We start from the raw sequence: 14,731 nt of genomic DNA, 5'->3' as shown, positions 1-14,731 counted from the left end.
AATGTGGGAGGGGACAGACAAATTTCTTTAATTAAACATTTGGCACGTTGTCTCAATTCGAGTTTGATGTTTCTAACGTTGGCCAATACTATGGAGAATTATCACCATGGATCTGAAGAATTAACAATATAATTGTCTTCTTTATGCTCACAAGAGTGGATAAACTTCAATTTAGGTTTTCCCATGATCCAATATACATAAAAACATTAAGAGTCTTCACGATTTTATGAATTTCTTCTATTATATTGTCAATTATTTTTAGGTGTGAATGGAAGAGCCTTCCCAATTTGAAGCTACAAAACAAACAAAATTGTTAAAGTTAATGGAGTTTTTTACAATTTGTACTACAAAACAAAGTGTCATTGGAGGGGGTTAATGCTTTAAAAATAAATAAATAAAAAAAAAAAGGCATCTTGTCGTCGCAAATACTTATTTTCGAAAGAAAATGCCCTCGCTGGGCGTCGTCGTTAATAGTTATGTTTTTCGAAAAATACCTTTGTTCCAACCAGCCATCGTCGTTAATAGTTATATTTATGTCGGAAATAAATTTTCAAAATGGCAAACTTGTTTTATTTTCGACATAGCAATGTGGTTGCAAATACTTATATAGTTGTCAAAATTACTTTCCAAACAACGATATGTGTTTTTTTGCGATGACTTTTTTCCGACCAAACAATTGTGTCACAAAATCTTTTTCCAACAAAAGAATTTTTATATACGAGAGTGTAGTCATCGAAAATAAATAACATCTTGATAGAAATAGGCACAAAAATATATTTGCGATGAGCAAGCATCGTAAAAATTATGTACTTCTGATGGTGAAGTTTTGTCAATAATACATATTTGCAATGGCAAGCTTCGTCGCGAATATATATATTTTCGACAATGAAGCATTGTCAAGAATATATATTTACAATGGTGAAGCTTCGTTAAGAATATATATTTGCAACGTTGAAGTTTCAATGGTAATATATATTTCTGATGGTGAAGCTTCATTGCAAATATATATTATTGACCATGTTCAGTCGTCGCTAATTTTGTCGTAATTGAAAATGGGTATTTCCGATGGGAATGTCTTTGTTAGAAATGTGCACATAAGGACTTGAAAATAGAGGTCCACATGATAATAATGAAAGTTCGTGAGTCATGTAGCTTTATGCCTTGATTTTTTAGGTACGAAATGCAAATCCTTCATGTTAGGAACGATAATGTCATGCTCCTCATGAAAATTTTGTACATCATGAAACAAGTCCCCAAAGTTATCATCTCTCAACTATTGTAATCTTTGCTTGCATACTTCCACTAACGCTATCGCATTCACAATATCTTGATATTTCTTTTGTAATGGCTTTCTGCAAGGGATGGCTTAAGCGACTTTTGTGGGAGAAAGAAACACTGCTTCTACGACCGCATCAAAAGTTTAAGTAGCGTTCATCCGAATAGTCTGAAAAGTCTAAACATCCACTTTCGAGATATGGCAGCAGCAAATAATCTTTTAATCACCGCATTACCAATTCTCCAATCACTTTTCTTAATTAAATGGTGCTTCCTTCTTTTAATTCTCCCACGTCTAAAATAACACTAATTCAATATCCTAAGGTTTGTGATAGGAGCATATTCATGCGACTTAATTAGGTTGTTCTCGTGCATTTATGTTGTGTTTATTTAGTTATTTTAGTGTTTAAGGCCACTTTTGTGTATTTTCAGATTATAAGGCCAAAGTGTGCAAGAAGATGCAAATTGGAGTATTTTGGAGCAGAAGAGGAATGAATGAGTTGAAGACTTGAAGAAACGACGAATTCCTACTCCAACGATGAATTCTTACCAAAACAAGGTTTCCTACTTGAAGTAGGAAAGTTAACCCTAAGTTTCCCGTTTTGGTAACCTTTCCTAAACTTAAACGTCCGTATTTTCTAGCCACTTTGACGGCCTTGTAGGCACTTTAGGACACAAAACCAAGGCCCTAGCCCAATTACACAACCTTGCCGTGCCTTAACCCTAATTCCCTTCCCTTGCCGTGCAAGGGGGGGGGCATTTTTGTCCAATGCTGTGCAATTAAACCCTATTTCCCTCTCCTAACCTAACCCTAGCCGCACCTTGCAGCCATCCCTTTAATTTCTGATTTAAATCCCTTATTCTAGCAGCCTTTAATTTAATTTTAGTTAATAAAAATAAGCTAGGGTTTGAATTTCTTAAACCCTACACATTTTTACAATTTAGCCGCACCCTAGGGGGGGGGTTTTAGTGGATTCCTTTCAGCCACAAAAACAGGCAGCCACCATCCCATTTATTTTCTTCCTTGGGCGGTGCATTCCATGATTTTTTTCACCCTAATTGACTTTGCCGCAGCCACCATATCCCAATATATTATTCAGCCATTAACCCTTTTTTTTAAACCTAGCCGCAAATCCCATTCACCTTTTTCTCCATTCCATCCGCAAATCCCATTTCTTTGTCCTTTAGCCGCAGCCACCCTTCCATATTTCTCCAATTCCCATTATTGCCGTGCCTTCTTCCACACCTCCCCCACCATTGCCGCACCACTAAACCTCCATAAACCCAATCCCAAAACCAGAAAAACATCCAAAACTCACCTAGACTTTCACTGCCGCAGCAAGGAGAAGAAGAAGGAGGGCTTAGACGCGCAGAAATTCAAGTGGATTCATTGGGCGTTCTAGGTGTAATCCATCCTTTGTTCTTTATGTTTAAATTCAATTTTATTTTTCTTGTTGTGAACATGAGAGGCTAAACCCCTATTTAGCTAGGGGGTGATTCGAAACCATGTTTATGCTTGCAATATGATTTGATTACTTTTGGTTGGAATTTCATGAATGGTGAATTCAATTTGTTTAACTGTTTGATCGATAACTTATTTATGTTTGTTTATTGAGAGTGCACACTTAATTTTCATGCATGAATATGACGCTAGAATATAAGTGAATTTCACCTAATAGTTATGAACTTATATTTAGAAGAAGTGGAGGTTGCTTATAAACAATCGCGTTAAATAAATTCTTGGCATAAGTTTCATGCAATCATAGTAACGAATGCCTCGTCAACACTTATAGTTTTCATGATGCTTAATGATTCTTGCTTGTATCTCTATTATGCAATTCATGTAGGGAACTTGTGGGGAATGCTTTGGGTTGTCGCATGCAATCATCCAATTCATTAACTTAAGGAAAACTTGACGGTTAATTTAAGCGGACCTAATTAACCCGGGGTGTTGAGTTTCATAATTCATCGAAAGACCAACTGAAAATCAAATTGTATGCAAGTGTGACATGTGTGGAGAAGAACCTTCTTGCTAGCATTCATCCATATTTTCATCACATTCATATTTACATTCTGCCTTTAAATTACAATTTGTGTATTTAGTTTAATTGCGTCAAAACCTCAATCCCCTTTACTTTAGTGTCTAATTTAGTTAGGAAGTGTCTTAGTTTGTGTTTATAATTGTTTTGTATTCTTTGAGTCTTTTGATTTGTTTTAGTGTTTATTTGTTTAGTTTTGCATTCTTTGAGTCTAGTTTAGGGTTTTTAACGTTTGTTTTACGTTTTTGAGTCAGTTTCCAAGTGATTTAGTAATCCCTCCTAATCCTCGGTCTAGAACGATCCCTACTTGCATCTTTACTACAATTGTCAAAAGAGGGTTTTAATTTGTGTGCTTAATTAGTTCGCATCAAATTTTTGGCGCCCGAAACTGAGGTTTGTCAGCTAGATTAACATTGCCCGATGGCCCAAGTCTCTTTCTCTCTCACTCATTCTCTCTCCTCCATCTCTCTTTTCTCCCAATTAATTTAAGCTTAGTTTGTTTTTACTTGCTGAATAAATTTTTATTTGAATGTGTGATTAATTATTTTTTATTGTTGTAGGCTTGTGATTGGATTGGAAGTAAATTAAAGGAAGGTATGTACTTGTCTCATAATTATAAATTAATAAGGTGAATTCGTTGGGTTAAGGGTTTAATTTTTTTTAATTTAGTTTTGTTAATAAAACACTCCCTACGAATTGGTCGGTAGAAAAAATTAAGGTTTGTTGTTTTAAAAAAATTAAAATTTTGGCCGAGGAAAATATTTTGTCAAGCAACCATTTTCTATCAAGTCTCTTTGGTCAACACGGGCTTGCTCAACGAACATTCATCGGGAAAGCTGTTGTTGCACGATGAAAATTAATTTTCGTCGAATAAAATGTCCAGCAATAGGTTTTACGCGACAATCTTAGTCCAACGGATGTCCATCGCCGAAAATCTTAGACGACGAACTCCTGCTTTAAGAGATGAATGTTTTTCTATAGTTCTAAATGTTTTTTTATAAGTATATATAAAAAGGAGAAGAAATTTAAATATTTAATATTAAGAATATATAAGTAATCTTTAAAAGCTCAGTATTTTTTTTTCCTCAGGAATTGCTATTGGAAATATAATATATAACAAATTAAATTAAAATAAAAAATACGCTTAGGATCTCGCCTAAGCCCCTAAACGCTAGTCCTCCCACTCCCTTGGGTCTTTTCCTCCCAACCACTGTAAAAGCTTCCAGCAATCCAATAACCTCACCCTTTTCTCCACATTCTCATTCTTGAAGCCTTAATCACTACCACCAAATGTGCCTTCAAACATTTCTTGTACAACGAAATCATTCACTCTCATTTGCTAAAATTGCGGGTCGTTAACTCCCTACACCTCAAGTTCTCATTGACACGCCCCGATCTCAATGTCTGGAGGACAGCGGGATGGTCAAGTGCTGGCCGACACCTGAGGGCGACGTAAGCCATTTAATGAATGCATATAAATTTCGCTCGAACTACTCATAATGTAATATGCATGTTTCACATGTTATCAGCATATGCATTCATTAAATGGCTTGTGTCACCCTCAGGTATCGGCCAGCACGTGGCCATCCCGCTATCCTCCAGACATCAGGATCGGGACGTGTCACTCATGCCAAGCCTAATTATTCTAATATTGAGTAATTATTTTCATATAGCTAACTTCTATCAGCCTCCCCTTCTTTTGGTCACCATTTAGAGTGCTAAAAGCTTTTGTCTGTTTCTAGTTAGACTTTCATGCTTCCTAACTTGTATTGGCATCACTGTCCATTGTAGTTTATGCTTTTTGTTCGGGCTTTTATTGGCCTTCCTTGTTCTTGTTGTGCCTGTTTTAGGTTTTATGAATTGATCTTTTGTCCAAAATAAAAAAGAAATACAATGGTCATTTTATTCAACGAGACATTATAAAAGATCGATATTCTAACAACAACGAAATAGTGGCACTGGATCGATATAGATTGAAGCAACGCTATCTCTCGTCACCTTTCCCACACGTGTGAATCCATCTTCCCCTTTGTAAAGAAGATCAACTACTCTTGTTAAATTGAGAACGCACATAAGAACAGGCATTGGCACAAAAGTTGATCTAAGGAACTCCTCGTCTATATCCTTCCACAATTCCATAACTTGCTTCTGAAAAGCATCAACTGTCTCTTGCTTTGACAGCCCGTATTTCTTCATGTAGCAATCAACGCTAGAAGCAGCATGCCCTCTCTCTTCCTCAAACTGCAAAAATTAAATTCAAAATTAATGTCTTAGGATCTTATTGCATTGAAATAATCACACAAGTTAATAAAATTATACGTACGTCTGTGGAAACAATGTCATCAATGAGCCTAAAATTGGTATTTGCAGCTCTAACAATTTTGGGGTCAGTGAACAACCACTCAAATTAATAAAATTATACGTACGTCTGTGGAAACAATGTCATCCATGAGCCTAAAAATGGTATTTGCAGCTCTAACAATTTTGGGGTCAGTGAACAACCACTCAAATTAATAAAATTATACGTACGTCTGTGGAAACAATGTCATCCATGAGCCTAAAAATGGTATTTGCAGCTCTAACAATTTTGGGGTCAGTGAACAACCGCTCAAATGCTTCCTTTGTCACAACATGTCCCATACCAAGTAAAGATATGGTTGTAAGAAAGGTGTAACTAATTGAAACTGTTGCAACACGCACGTAATCCTCCATGCTTGGAACTTTTCCCTCATGCAAGCATCGGGCCTCATTAAAATAGGATCGAGCTTGATCTTTCATCTGACAAGCCAAGGGTACGTTAATTTACCAGGAATAAAAAAGGTTTAAAAGAAAAGTTCTGCACATGTTTATGTACTACATACAGCTTGTATTGCATACAGAACTCGGTATGATATTCCTTCCTTCACCATCTCTTCCTCAATTTCATTGTAGAGATTTAAAAGTGCATGATAAAATGTTTGCATATATTCTGGGAGTTCATCAACACAATTGACATCCCACCTGAAGCGCTAGCATAATCATCATCGTAATCATTGGAATAAAGTAGCAGCTTAATTATTTTCAACAAATAGTTATTATTTAAATACATCTCACACTTATCAATTGCTTTAGTAAAGACTACGAGCTCTTCAAATGTACCAAATGCATCGTAGATATCATCCATTATTGTCAGCAAGACACTCACTTTTGTCATAATTTTTCTCCCAACGGAGTACAGGGGTTCAAAATACACTCCAACAATCCAAAAGTACAACTCTACCATCCTACTTATTGCAAATGGCAGCTTCCCTTCAAAGTCTAGTGCTCTCGACCATTACTTAAATATTAATTACTTTGAATTCGAAAAATGTGTATACATTTGGTCATCTTGCAAAGTAATAAGATCAGCTTAATTACCTAGTAATCTCTTGGAACTCCTTTTTGTGCAAAGGCTGAACAAGATTGAAGTATAACTTTGCAAGTTTCAGTAAAGCTTCATTATGTGAAACTTCATCTTGGTAGATTGAAATGTAACGCCGCGCAAATAATCTTTCTAAACTTTTTCGCAGAGGTCTCTAGAGGGCTTGAGTTATTTGTGTAGCCAGTGGACTGCTTACATGGATAGCTGTGGACTCAAGGTGAGTGGTGGTGAATACAAGAGCCTCTTCCAATGTGTCTTCTCCATACACCTTCAGATGTGTTGCTTCATAAAAGCTTAGCATACCAGACGTGTCATCAATCAAGCTTTCCTTAAAGCTACTACTTTCATCTTTGAAATTGTTGAATATGGCTACATGGTTTTCAGAAAATAGGGACAAAAGAATTAAGAAAGTTGTAATAGTAACTCAAATTAATTAATTTGTTTACACCTACCACATGACACATTATATCCATGTTGTCTTAGCAGCCGGAAACCAAGAGCAACGGTGTATAGATCAACATCTTCATTGCCATGGTCATCATCAAACGTAGCATGCATACATTCAAGTGCTTCTTCGATTTCTCTTTCAAAATGGTATGCCACGCCAAGGCACTGAATTGCATCAATCAACTTTAGTTGAAGTGAAAAATCAGTTTCCCTGGTTGTGAATACGTCCCTCACAATTTCTTTGAGTTCATCAACTTGTCGTTGGCTGTGAGCTTGAGTAGTCTGCAAATGGTAAAATCCGCATCTATTAGAGAGTGTCAATTTTATGTATTCAGAAATAGCCATACACTATGTTATAACTCATAATATTTAAAAACTGCTGTGTTATTGTTGAAGATATGTGCAAGCATGCATGATATGTATTACAATGTCTTGGGAATCATCATAATTTATGAACTGATCTCCCTAAACGCTCGGGTGAAAATTTGCCGTCCACCGAAAAACTTCAGGCTTAGCATTTTGTGATTGAGCTTCTGCTGAACCTTGGAATAACAACATGTCTTCCATGCTATCCTGTTAGAAAATTTTAGTCGGTCTGAAGAACAATGCGTGGATGATGATGTATATATTGTGGAGCCAAAAATAATCACAAGGCAACACGTGGATTTCTGGACAGGAGAGGACAAAAATACCCTTGAGGTACAACGGGTTTCCTACGCGCGAGCAGCGAGCAATCATCATTCAACTAAGTCAAAAATGCCCAAGAAAGGTAACGATTCAAAATCCATCTCATCAAATCCCTCTTACAAGGTAGTTCCCAAAACCTACCTCATTCCATATATTTTTCACCTCTTTTTCCCTTTTTTAGCTAAGCTATCATTCCATAACTTACAAAATATTCCACATAAATTACATAACCTTCCCAAAAACATTCCTTTTATTATGTTAATTAGCCAATTAATATATTTATTCCTAATCAATATATTAATTGCTAATTAAATCACCAAATAACACACAAAATACACATAAAGGCCCGGCCACTCTTTCTCCAAAGAGGACCGGCCATGCCGTATAAATATTACCCACTTTTCCCTAAAAACCTAGGTTCATACTCTTGCAAAATTCCAAAAACTCTCTAAACACTTTTCTCTCTAAATTCTAACTAATTCATCGTGGGCGCATGAGGCTCTTGGCCTTGACCCTAAGACCATTTCCAATGGTTGGGCTAAAAGCCAAATATTTTAGCCCGGAAAATTTAGCTTTTAGCCCAGAAACAGCTTTTCTGCTCCAACCGTTCTAGCCTAAAATTTTAGCCTGGGATTATTAAAAAATAAACTTAGGGCTTTTTTTTTTTTTTTTTTAAATTAAATTTTTTTTTAAATAAGTATGTAGACTATCATAAATTAATTTTATGAACATTTTAATCTAAAAAAATTTAAATTCCGATAAATATTGGGTGGAGCCCACTCTGATTTTTGGGCTAAATTTTGGGGGGAATTTGGCTTTGGTTTAGCGTATAGCATTTAGCCCAAATTTTCCCCTTGGGTTGGATTGGGTGAGTTGGTCTAAGGTGTTAATTGTTTTGTAGGTGCAATTTTGTCCAAGAAGAAGGAGGAAGAAATTTGCATCCACAAATTGGTGCTTTCATTGAGAGAAGAAATCCATACTCGTAGAAGACTCTCGCATGAAAAAGGTTTTTCTCTATTTTCTAGTCCACTTGTATTTTTTTGTACGTTCTTATTATTAGAATTTTTTTATTTGCGGAGATTCTTTGATAAAACGTAAAAGAATAATACAATGGCTAGAAATTTAGAAAATTCCACTAGTGAAAATTCCAATATCCAAGGAATGGGACCACGACGATCCACGAGGCTAAATGTGACAATAAGTGGAGCAGCACCACCACCACGAGTTTCCACCACGGGAACCACCACAGTAGCTACCTCGGTAGCCACCCGTGGCGAGGTCCATGGTGCCTTCACCACGGCTCGAGCCATGCCATCCAAGGTGGTTTACGGCACTAAGGCCACAGCCTAAGCCTTACCCTCGCATGCATCACGTACTGAGCAGCCCATTCTCGTGGCCCAGCCTACTCCTGCAGCCCAGCCTGCTCCTGTCAAGCAGCCTGCTCCCATGGTCTCCCAAGCAGTCCAAGTCAACCCGAGACCATCTCGACCAATCATCGAGCCAGGGGCATTTTCACCACATTTCTCCACGGATTTGACATTTCCCAACTCAAATCTCGTGCCCGGGGCCTACCATCCTTGCATTGCACAAGGAGGCACATTCCATCCAAGCTCTTCCGATCCGAATGGTGAACAAAACTTGTCCTGACAAGTCATAGAATCGACAAACGCCCTTGCACAACAGACGGCCTTGGTAAATCAACTTTTGCAACATACCGAGATCTAACGTGCCTCATACGAAGCTTCCCAAAGTAGGACAAGGGCAGACAAGGAACCTCTCAAGCAGTGTCCTGGCAAGCAGCCACTTAACCAACCACAGATTGAGCATTCAGGTAATGTACACTCCTGATTAGGCCCTCGAGATACCGTACACTCTCGTCTTAGCGGACGGAGGAGTGTGCACTTTCGACTAGGCCTATGGATAAGTATACATTCACGGTTGAGGCCACACTTCAATAATCAACATGAGCAGCCTTCTAGGCAAAGCATTCATTCGCGGTTAGGTCCTCAAGGAGCATTATCCACATCACATCGGAACAGGTAGCATGACAAACGAAGAGAAACAATTACTCGATCTGGTTCAAGTTCAACCAGCAGTTTGCGAAGAAACCCTTCGCCTGCTAGGAATCTATCTCATATACCGCAACTACGACATAAAAGAGTCGAGTGTGTAGAAGAGCAGCCTGGACTAGTAGGTCAAGACCAAGGGCAGCCGAGAGCTCCGCTACTCCCAACAAAGGTAAATCCAAGAAGAGGTAGAAAGACTTTTCAATGAACGGTTACGTGATTTCTGATGCAACGAAATGGTTGATGAAACACTAAGGCGGGATATGACCAACATAAGTAGGTCACCTTTCACGGACGAGATTGAGCAGGTAAAGCGTCCACACAAGTTTAACATGTCGCACTTCACATCTTTTAAATGAGATGGAGATCTAGAAAGGTACTTGAAGTACTACCGAAACGCGATGGTCCTTTATCGGAACAATGACGCCCTTATGTGCAAAATATTCGCCACAACTCTACAAGGCGAGGGACAAGATTGGTTTCACACCTTGCCGCCACTATCCATCCAGAATTTTGATGATCTTTCCTTGGTTTTCACCAAAGAATACTCATCTTACCGCTCGATCAAGAAAAAGTCTGATCACTTGTTCAACATAAAGAAAAACCCAAAGGAGTCACTTCACAACTACGTGAAGAGGTTCAAAGCAGAGAAGGCGAAGATCGTCAGATGCGATGACTTGATAACAAGTGTAGCCTTCCAAAAAAGGCTCCTAGCAAACTACCCATTGTTCGGAGAAATAATCATGAAAGAATACCTAACTCTAGCAGATTCCTTTGCGCTGGCAGAGAAGCATGCACTTTGGGACGATGCTCAACGAGTAGAAAAGGCGCCCAAGAAACCTCAAAAAGAATCAATAGTTGCTCAAAGGAAGGAAGACGGGAAGCCGCCTAAAGAAGGCACGATAACCAAAAACTATTCTAAATTCTCAATTCTGATCTATCAAATCCTTTGTGAATCATGAACGAGCCGTGGTTCAAGTTGCCGAAACAATCAAAAGGAGATACTTCCAAGTTAGACCATACCAAGTATTGCGCATTCCACCAAGGTCTTGGTCACACAACCGACGATTGCTACACTTGGAAGAACTACCTAGAAAAGCTCGTGAAAGAAAGCAAAGTCAATAGATACTTGGACAAGCCAGCTACGCAGCCAAAAAGGAATGCAAATGATGACCAGGAGCCACCAACCAAGATGATTCGAATCAATGGCATTTTCGTCAAATCCGAGCACTTGGGGGCCACTAATAACTCCAAAAAGAGGAAGATCCAGCAGGCTTTACTAATCTCACAAGTCTAAGCAGTCGATACCCAACCTGTACCCATTATTGGCTTCATTGAACAGGATGCAGAAGGCGTCAATTTCCCACACGACGATGCACTAATAGTATCTGTCCAACTAGCCCATGCTATAGTTGACAGGATGATGGTTGACAATGAAAGTGCAGTCAACCTACTTGAACTCTCAGTAATTCAAAAGATGGGCCTGGAAAGCACAATCATACGCCGAGCAGAGGTATTTACCGGATTCAACAGACACACCTCAACTGCCATCGGCCATATCACACTTGACTTGAAAACACTGCTAGTCGTCTCAAAACAAACATTCGCGATCGTAAGCGATCCAGCTCCCTACATTGAGATTCTTAGGAGACCTTGGTTGATCAAGCTGGATGCCGTCAGTTCCGTCAAGTATCAAAAAATTCGATTCTGCATCCTGAGAGGAAGAGTCGGAGATATCAAGTCTGACCAGGCCTTATCCCGATGATACACTGTGCAAATGTTGAAAGAATCAAAGAAGATGACCTTTACCCCCCATAAAGGCTACCAAATAACAATTACAACAGGTGGATCGAGAAGATGACACCCAAGCAAACGAGATAGGATGGAAACCTGAAGAGGACGCCGAAGACATCATTCTTGATCCCCAGCAGCCGGAAAAGACGGCTAGAATTGGCTCATGTCTAAGCCCAGCCGAGAATGAAGAACTCACTACTTTCCTTAAAGAAAACCTAGACGTCTTTGTATGGTCACCATCTGACATGCCCGGCATTGACCTTGAGGTGGCCTGCCACAAGCTACACATTGACCCCGTTGCCAAACCGGTGATCTAAAAGAGAAGACATTTCATGCCTGAGCAAGTAGCGATCATCGAGGCAGAAATTAACAAGCTATTGGATGCCAGATTCATAAAAGAGGTAGCACACTCAACATGGCTTGCTAATGTTGTACTAGTCACAAAAAAAGAGAAAGGCAAATGGAGGGTTTGCGTAGACTACACCGACCTCAACAAAGCATGCCCAAAAGACCCTTATCTTATCCCCAGGATCAATCTATTAGTAGATTCAACTTCTGGGAACCAGCTGCTCAGATTTTTAGACGCATAATTCGGCTACAACCAAATAGCCATGTACGAGCCCGACAAGGAGAAAACCGCGTTCGTGATAGAGTGGGGCACCTATTGCTACAAGGTCATGCCCTTTGGCCTTAAGAATGCGAGAGCCACTTACCAAAGGCTAGTAAATATGATGTTCAAGAAGCAAATTGGGGTAACCATGGAGGTTTATGTCGACGATATCATGGTAAAGGGCAAGCAGCGATCAGACCACATTTACAACTTGGCAAAAACTTTCAACATCCTCAGACAGTACAAGATGAAGCTTAACCCTACCAAATGCACGTTTGGAGTATCTTCAGGCCAATTCCTAGGGTACTTAGTAACTCAATGAAGAATTGAAGCATATCCCAAGAAAATCCAAGCAATCCTAGAGATGAAGTCTCCAACTACCTTGAAGGAGATCCAAAGCTTAACCGGACAAACAGTTGCCCTCAACCACTTTTTTCACGATACCCCGATCGCTGCAAGCCTTTTTTCAAAGCTATCAAAAAGGCACAATGAGACAGATGGGATGAAGAGTGCGAAAAAGCTTTCCAAGACTTGAAGAAGTATCTCACATCACCTCCCTTACTATCCAAGCCAGAAGCAGCAGAGGATTTATACATTTACCTGGTAGTCTCCGAAGTAGCTGTGAGCTTTGCCTTCATACGAGAAGAGCTGGGGGCCCAACTGCCGGTATTCTAGACTTCTAATACTCTTCTCGATGCAGAAACAAAATAACCGAAGATCGAAAAATTAATTTTGGCATTAGTTGTTGCGGCTTGGAAGCTCAGACCATACTTTCAAGCTCATACAGTCATTATCATGACTCAGTATCCTCTACAATCAATCTTACATTGTCCGGACACTTCTCAACGAGTGATGAAATAGGCATTGGAACTTGGCTAATATGGTTTAGTTTTCCGACCTCACACAACGATAAAGGCCCAAGCCTTAACGGACTTCATAGCATAATTCGCACCTAGCTTAGGCGATGCAATAAAGCAGCCTAGCAATACTTCAGAAACAGCTAAACACACCTTACCTTAGCCATGCTTGCACCCCCAAACGAAGATTTTTGGCATTTGCATGTTGACGATGCATTCAACTACAAAGGCTCGAGGGCAGGCGTGGTCCTTTTTACCCAAGACAGCTCAATACTCAAGCAGGCGATCACTCTAGACTTCAAAGCATCCAATAACGAAGCAGAGTACGATGCCCTACTAGCAGGCCTCCGAATGGTAAAAAACTTAGCGGTGAAAAAGCTCGCAATTCATTCTAATTCCCAACCAATCACCAGCCAGGCTACTGAGGAGTACACGGCAAAACATCCAAGGATGGCGCAATACCTAGAGAAAGTACGCCAATAGCTTGAGGCATTTTAGACTTACAATCTTACTTAAGCTCTGTTAGCAAACAACACCCATGTAGATACACTAGCCGGTTTAGGCTCCGCTCTCAACCACCAATTTAAACACTTCATTCCGGTGGAATATCCAGACAAGCCAAGCATAGAGATGGAGCCGACAGCCGAAGTGTCACAGGTTAATGTAACTCCCAACTGGCAAAGTTCTATTATAGACTACTTGGTTAACGGCACACTACCCACCAAAATATTAGAGTCAAGGAAGCTCCAAATTAAGGTACACTACTATATGTGGAACGACATTCTCGTCTGAAGATCTTACACCAGACCTCATCTCCGCTACCTAGCACCTCCCGATGACTTGAAGGTTCTAAGCTCAATCCACGAAGGCGTTTGTGGGAATCACACTGAAGGCTGATCCCTAGCACAGAAGGCTCTTAACGCAGGTTACTATTGGCCTACCATGCACCAAGATGTTAAGAAGTTAATAAAAAAGTACAACTATTGCCAAATCTACAAATCGGGACCAGCACTACCTGCCAACGAACTACACCCGTAGATGAGTCCTTGGCCATTCATGCAGTGGGCAATTGACCTGGTAGGGCCTATACCACCTGCTACTGGGGGCAGATGCATGATGATCGTGGCAACCGACTACTTCACCAAATGGGTAGAAGCAAAGCCCATGACGACCACGACTCAGACGGATATAGAGTGCTTCATATGGAAGAACATCATTTGCCAATTTGGCATCCCTCAGTCCATCGTCATCGACAATGGCCCGCAATTTGTGGGAAAAGATTTGGCGAAGTTTTTCCAAAAGTATGGCATTAAGCAACACATGTCCACACCAAGATATCCTCAAGGCAATGGGCAGGCCGAAGCATCCAACAAGACGATCCTAGATTGCCTCAAGAAATCCCTCACCGACAAAAAGGGAAAATGGCCAGATGAACTCCCTGGATGTTTATGGGCATATCGCACCGCTAAAAGACGAGTAACCGGTGAGACTCTTTTCTCTTTGGCATTTGGTTCGGAAGCAATCATTCATCCCAACATCATCGTGCCAAGCATCAT

The 14,731-nt window shown here is 39.8% G+C and overlaps 2 protein-coding genes and 1 pseudogene across 2 annotated transcripts; 2 read left to right on the top strand and 1 right to left on the bottom strand.

The window, feature by feature from the left end:
* Nucleotides 1-5,249: 5,249 nt before the first annotated feature.
* On the bottom strand, nt 5,250-7,719 carry LOC137708998 ((-)-alpha-pinene synthase-like; annotated as a pseudogene).
* A 2,596-nt stretch (nt 7,720-10,315) lies between these two features.
* Nucleotides 10,316-10,876, top strand: LOC137708999 (uncharacterized). The gene has a single exon (XM_068448146.2). The coding sequence runs from the start codon at nt 10,316-10,318 to the stop codon at nt 10,874-10,876; it is 561 nt and encodes a 186-aa protein (XP_068304247.2).
* On the top strand, nt 10,873-12,025 carry LOC148689555 (uncharacterized). Its single transcript, XM_088688498.1, has 3 exons — nt 10,873-11,205; nt 11,257-11,589; nt 11,759-12,025. The coding sequence occupies exons 1-3, from the start codon at nt 10,873-10,875 to the stop codon at nt 12,023-12,025; spliced, it is 933 nt and encodes a 310-aa protein (XP_088544624.1).
* The last annotated feature ends 2,706 nt before the right edge of the window (nt 12,026-14,731 follow it).

The sequence above is a fragment of the Pyrus communis genome, chromosome 17 (genome assembly GCF_041283825.1).
Source record: "Pyrus communis isolate YQ-2024b chromosome 17, ASM4128382v1, whole genome shotgun sequence".
Taxonomy (NCBI): domain Eukaryota; kingdom Viridiplantae; phylum Streptophyta; class Magnoliopsida; order Rosales; family Rosaceae; genus Pyrus; species Pyrus communis.
This window is presented reverse-complemented; position numbering and strand designations above follow the sequence as displayed.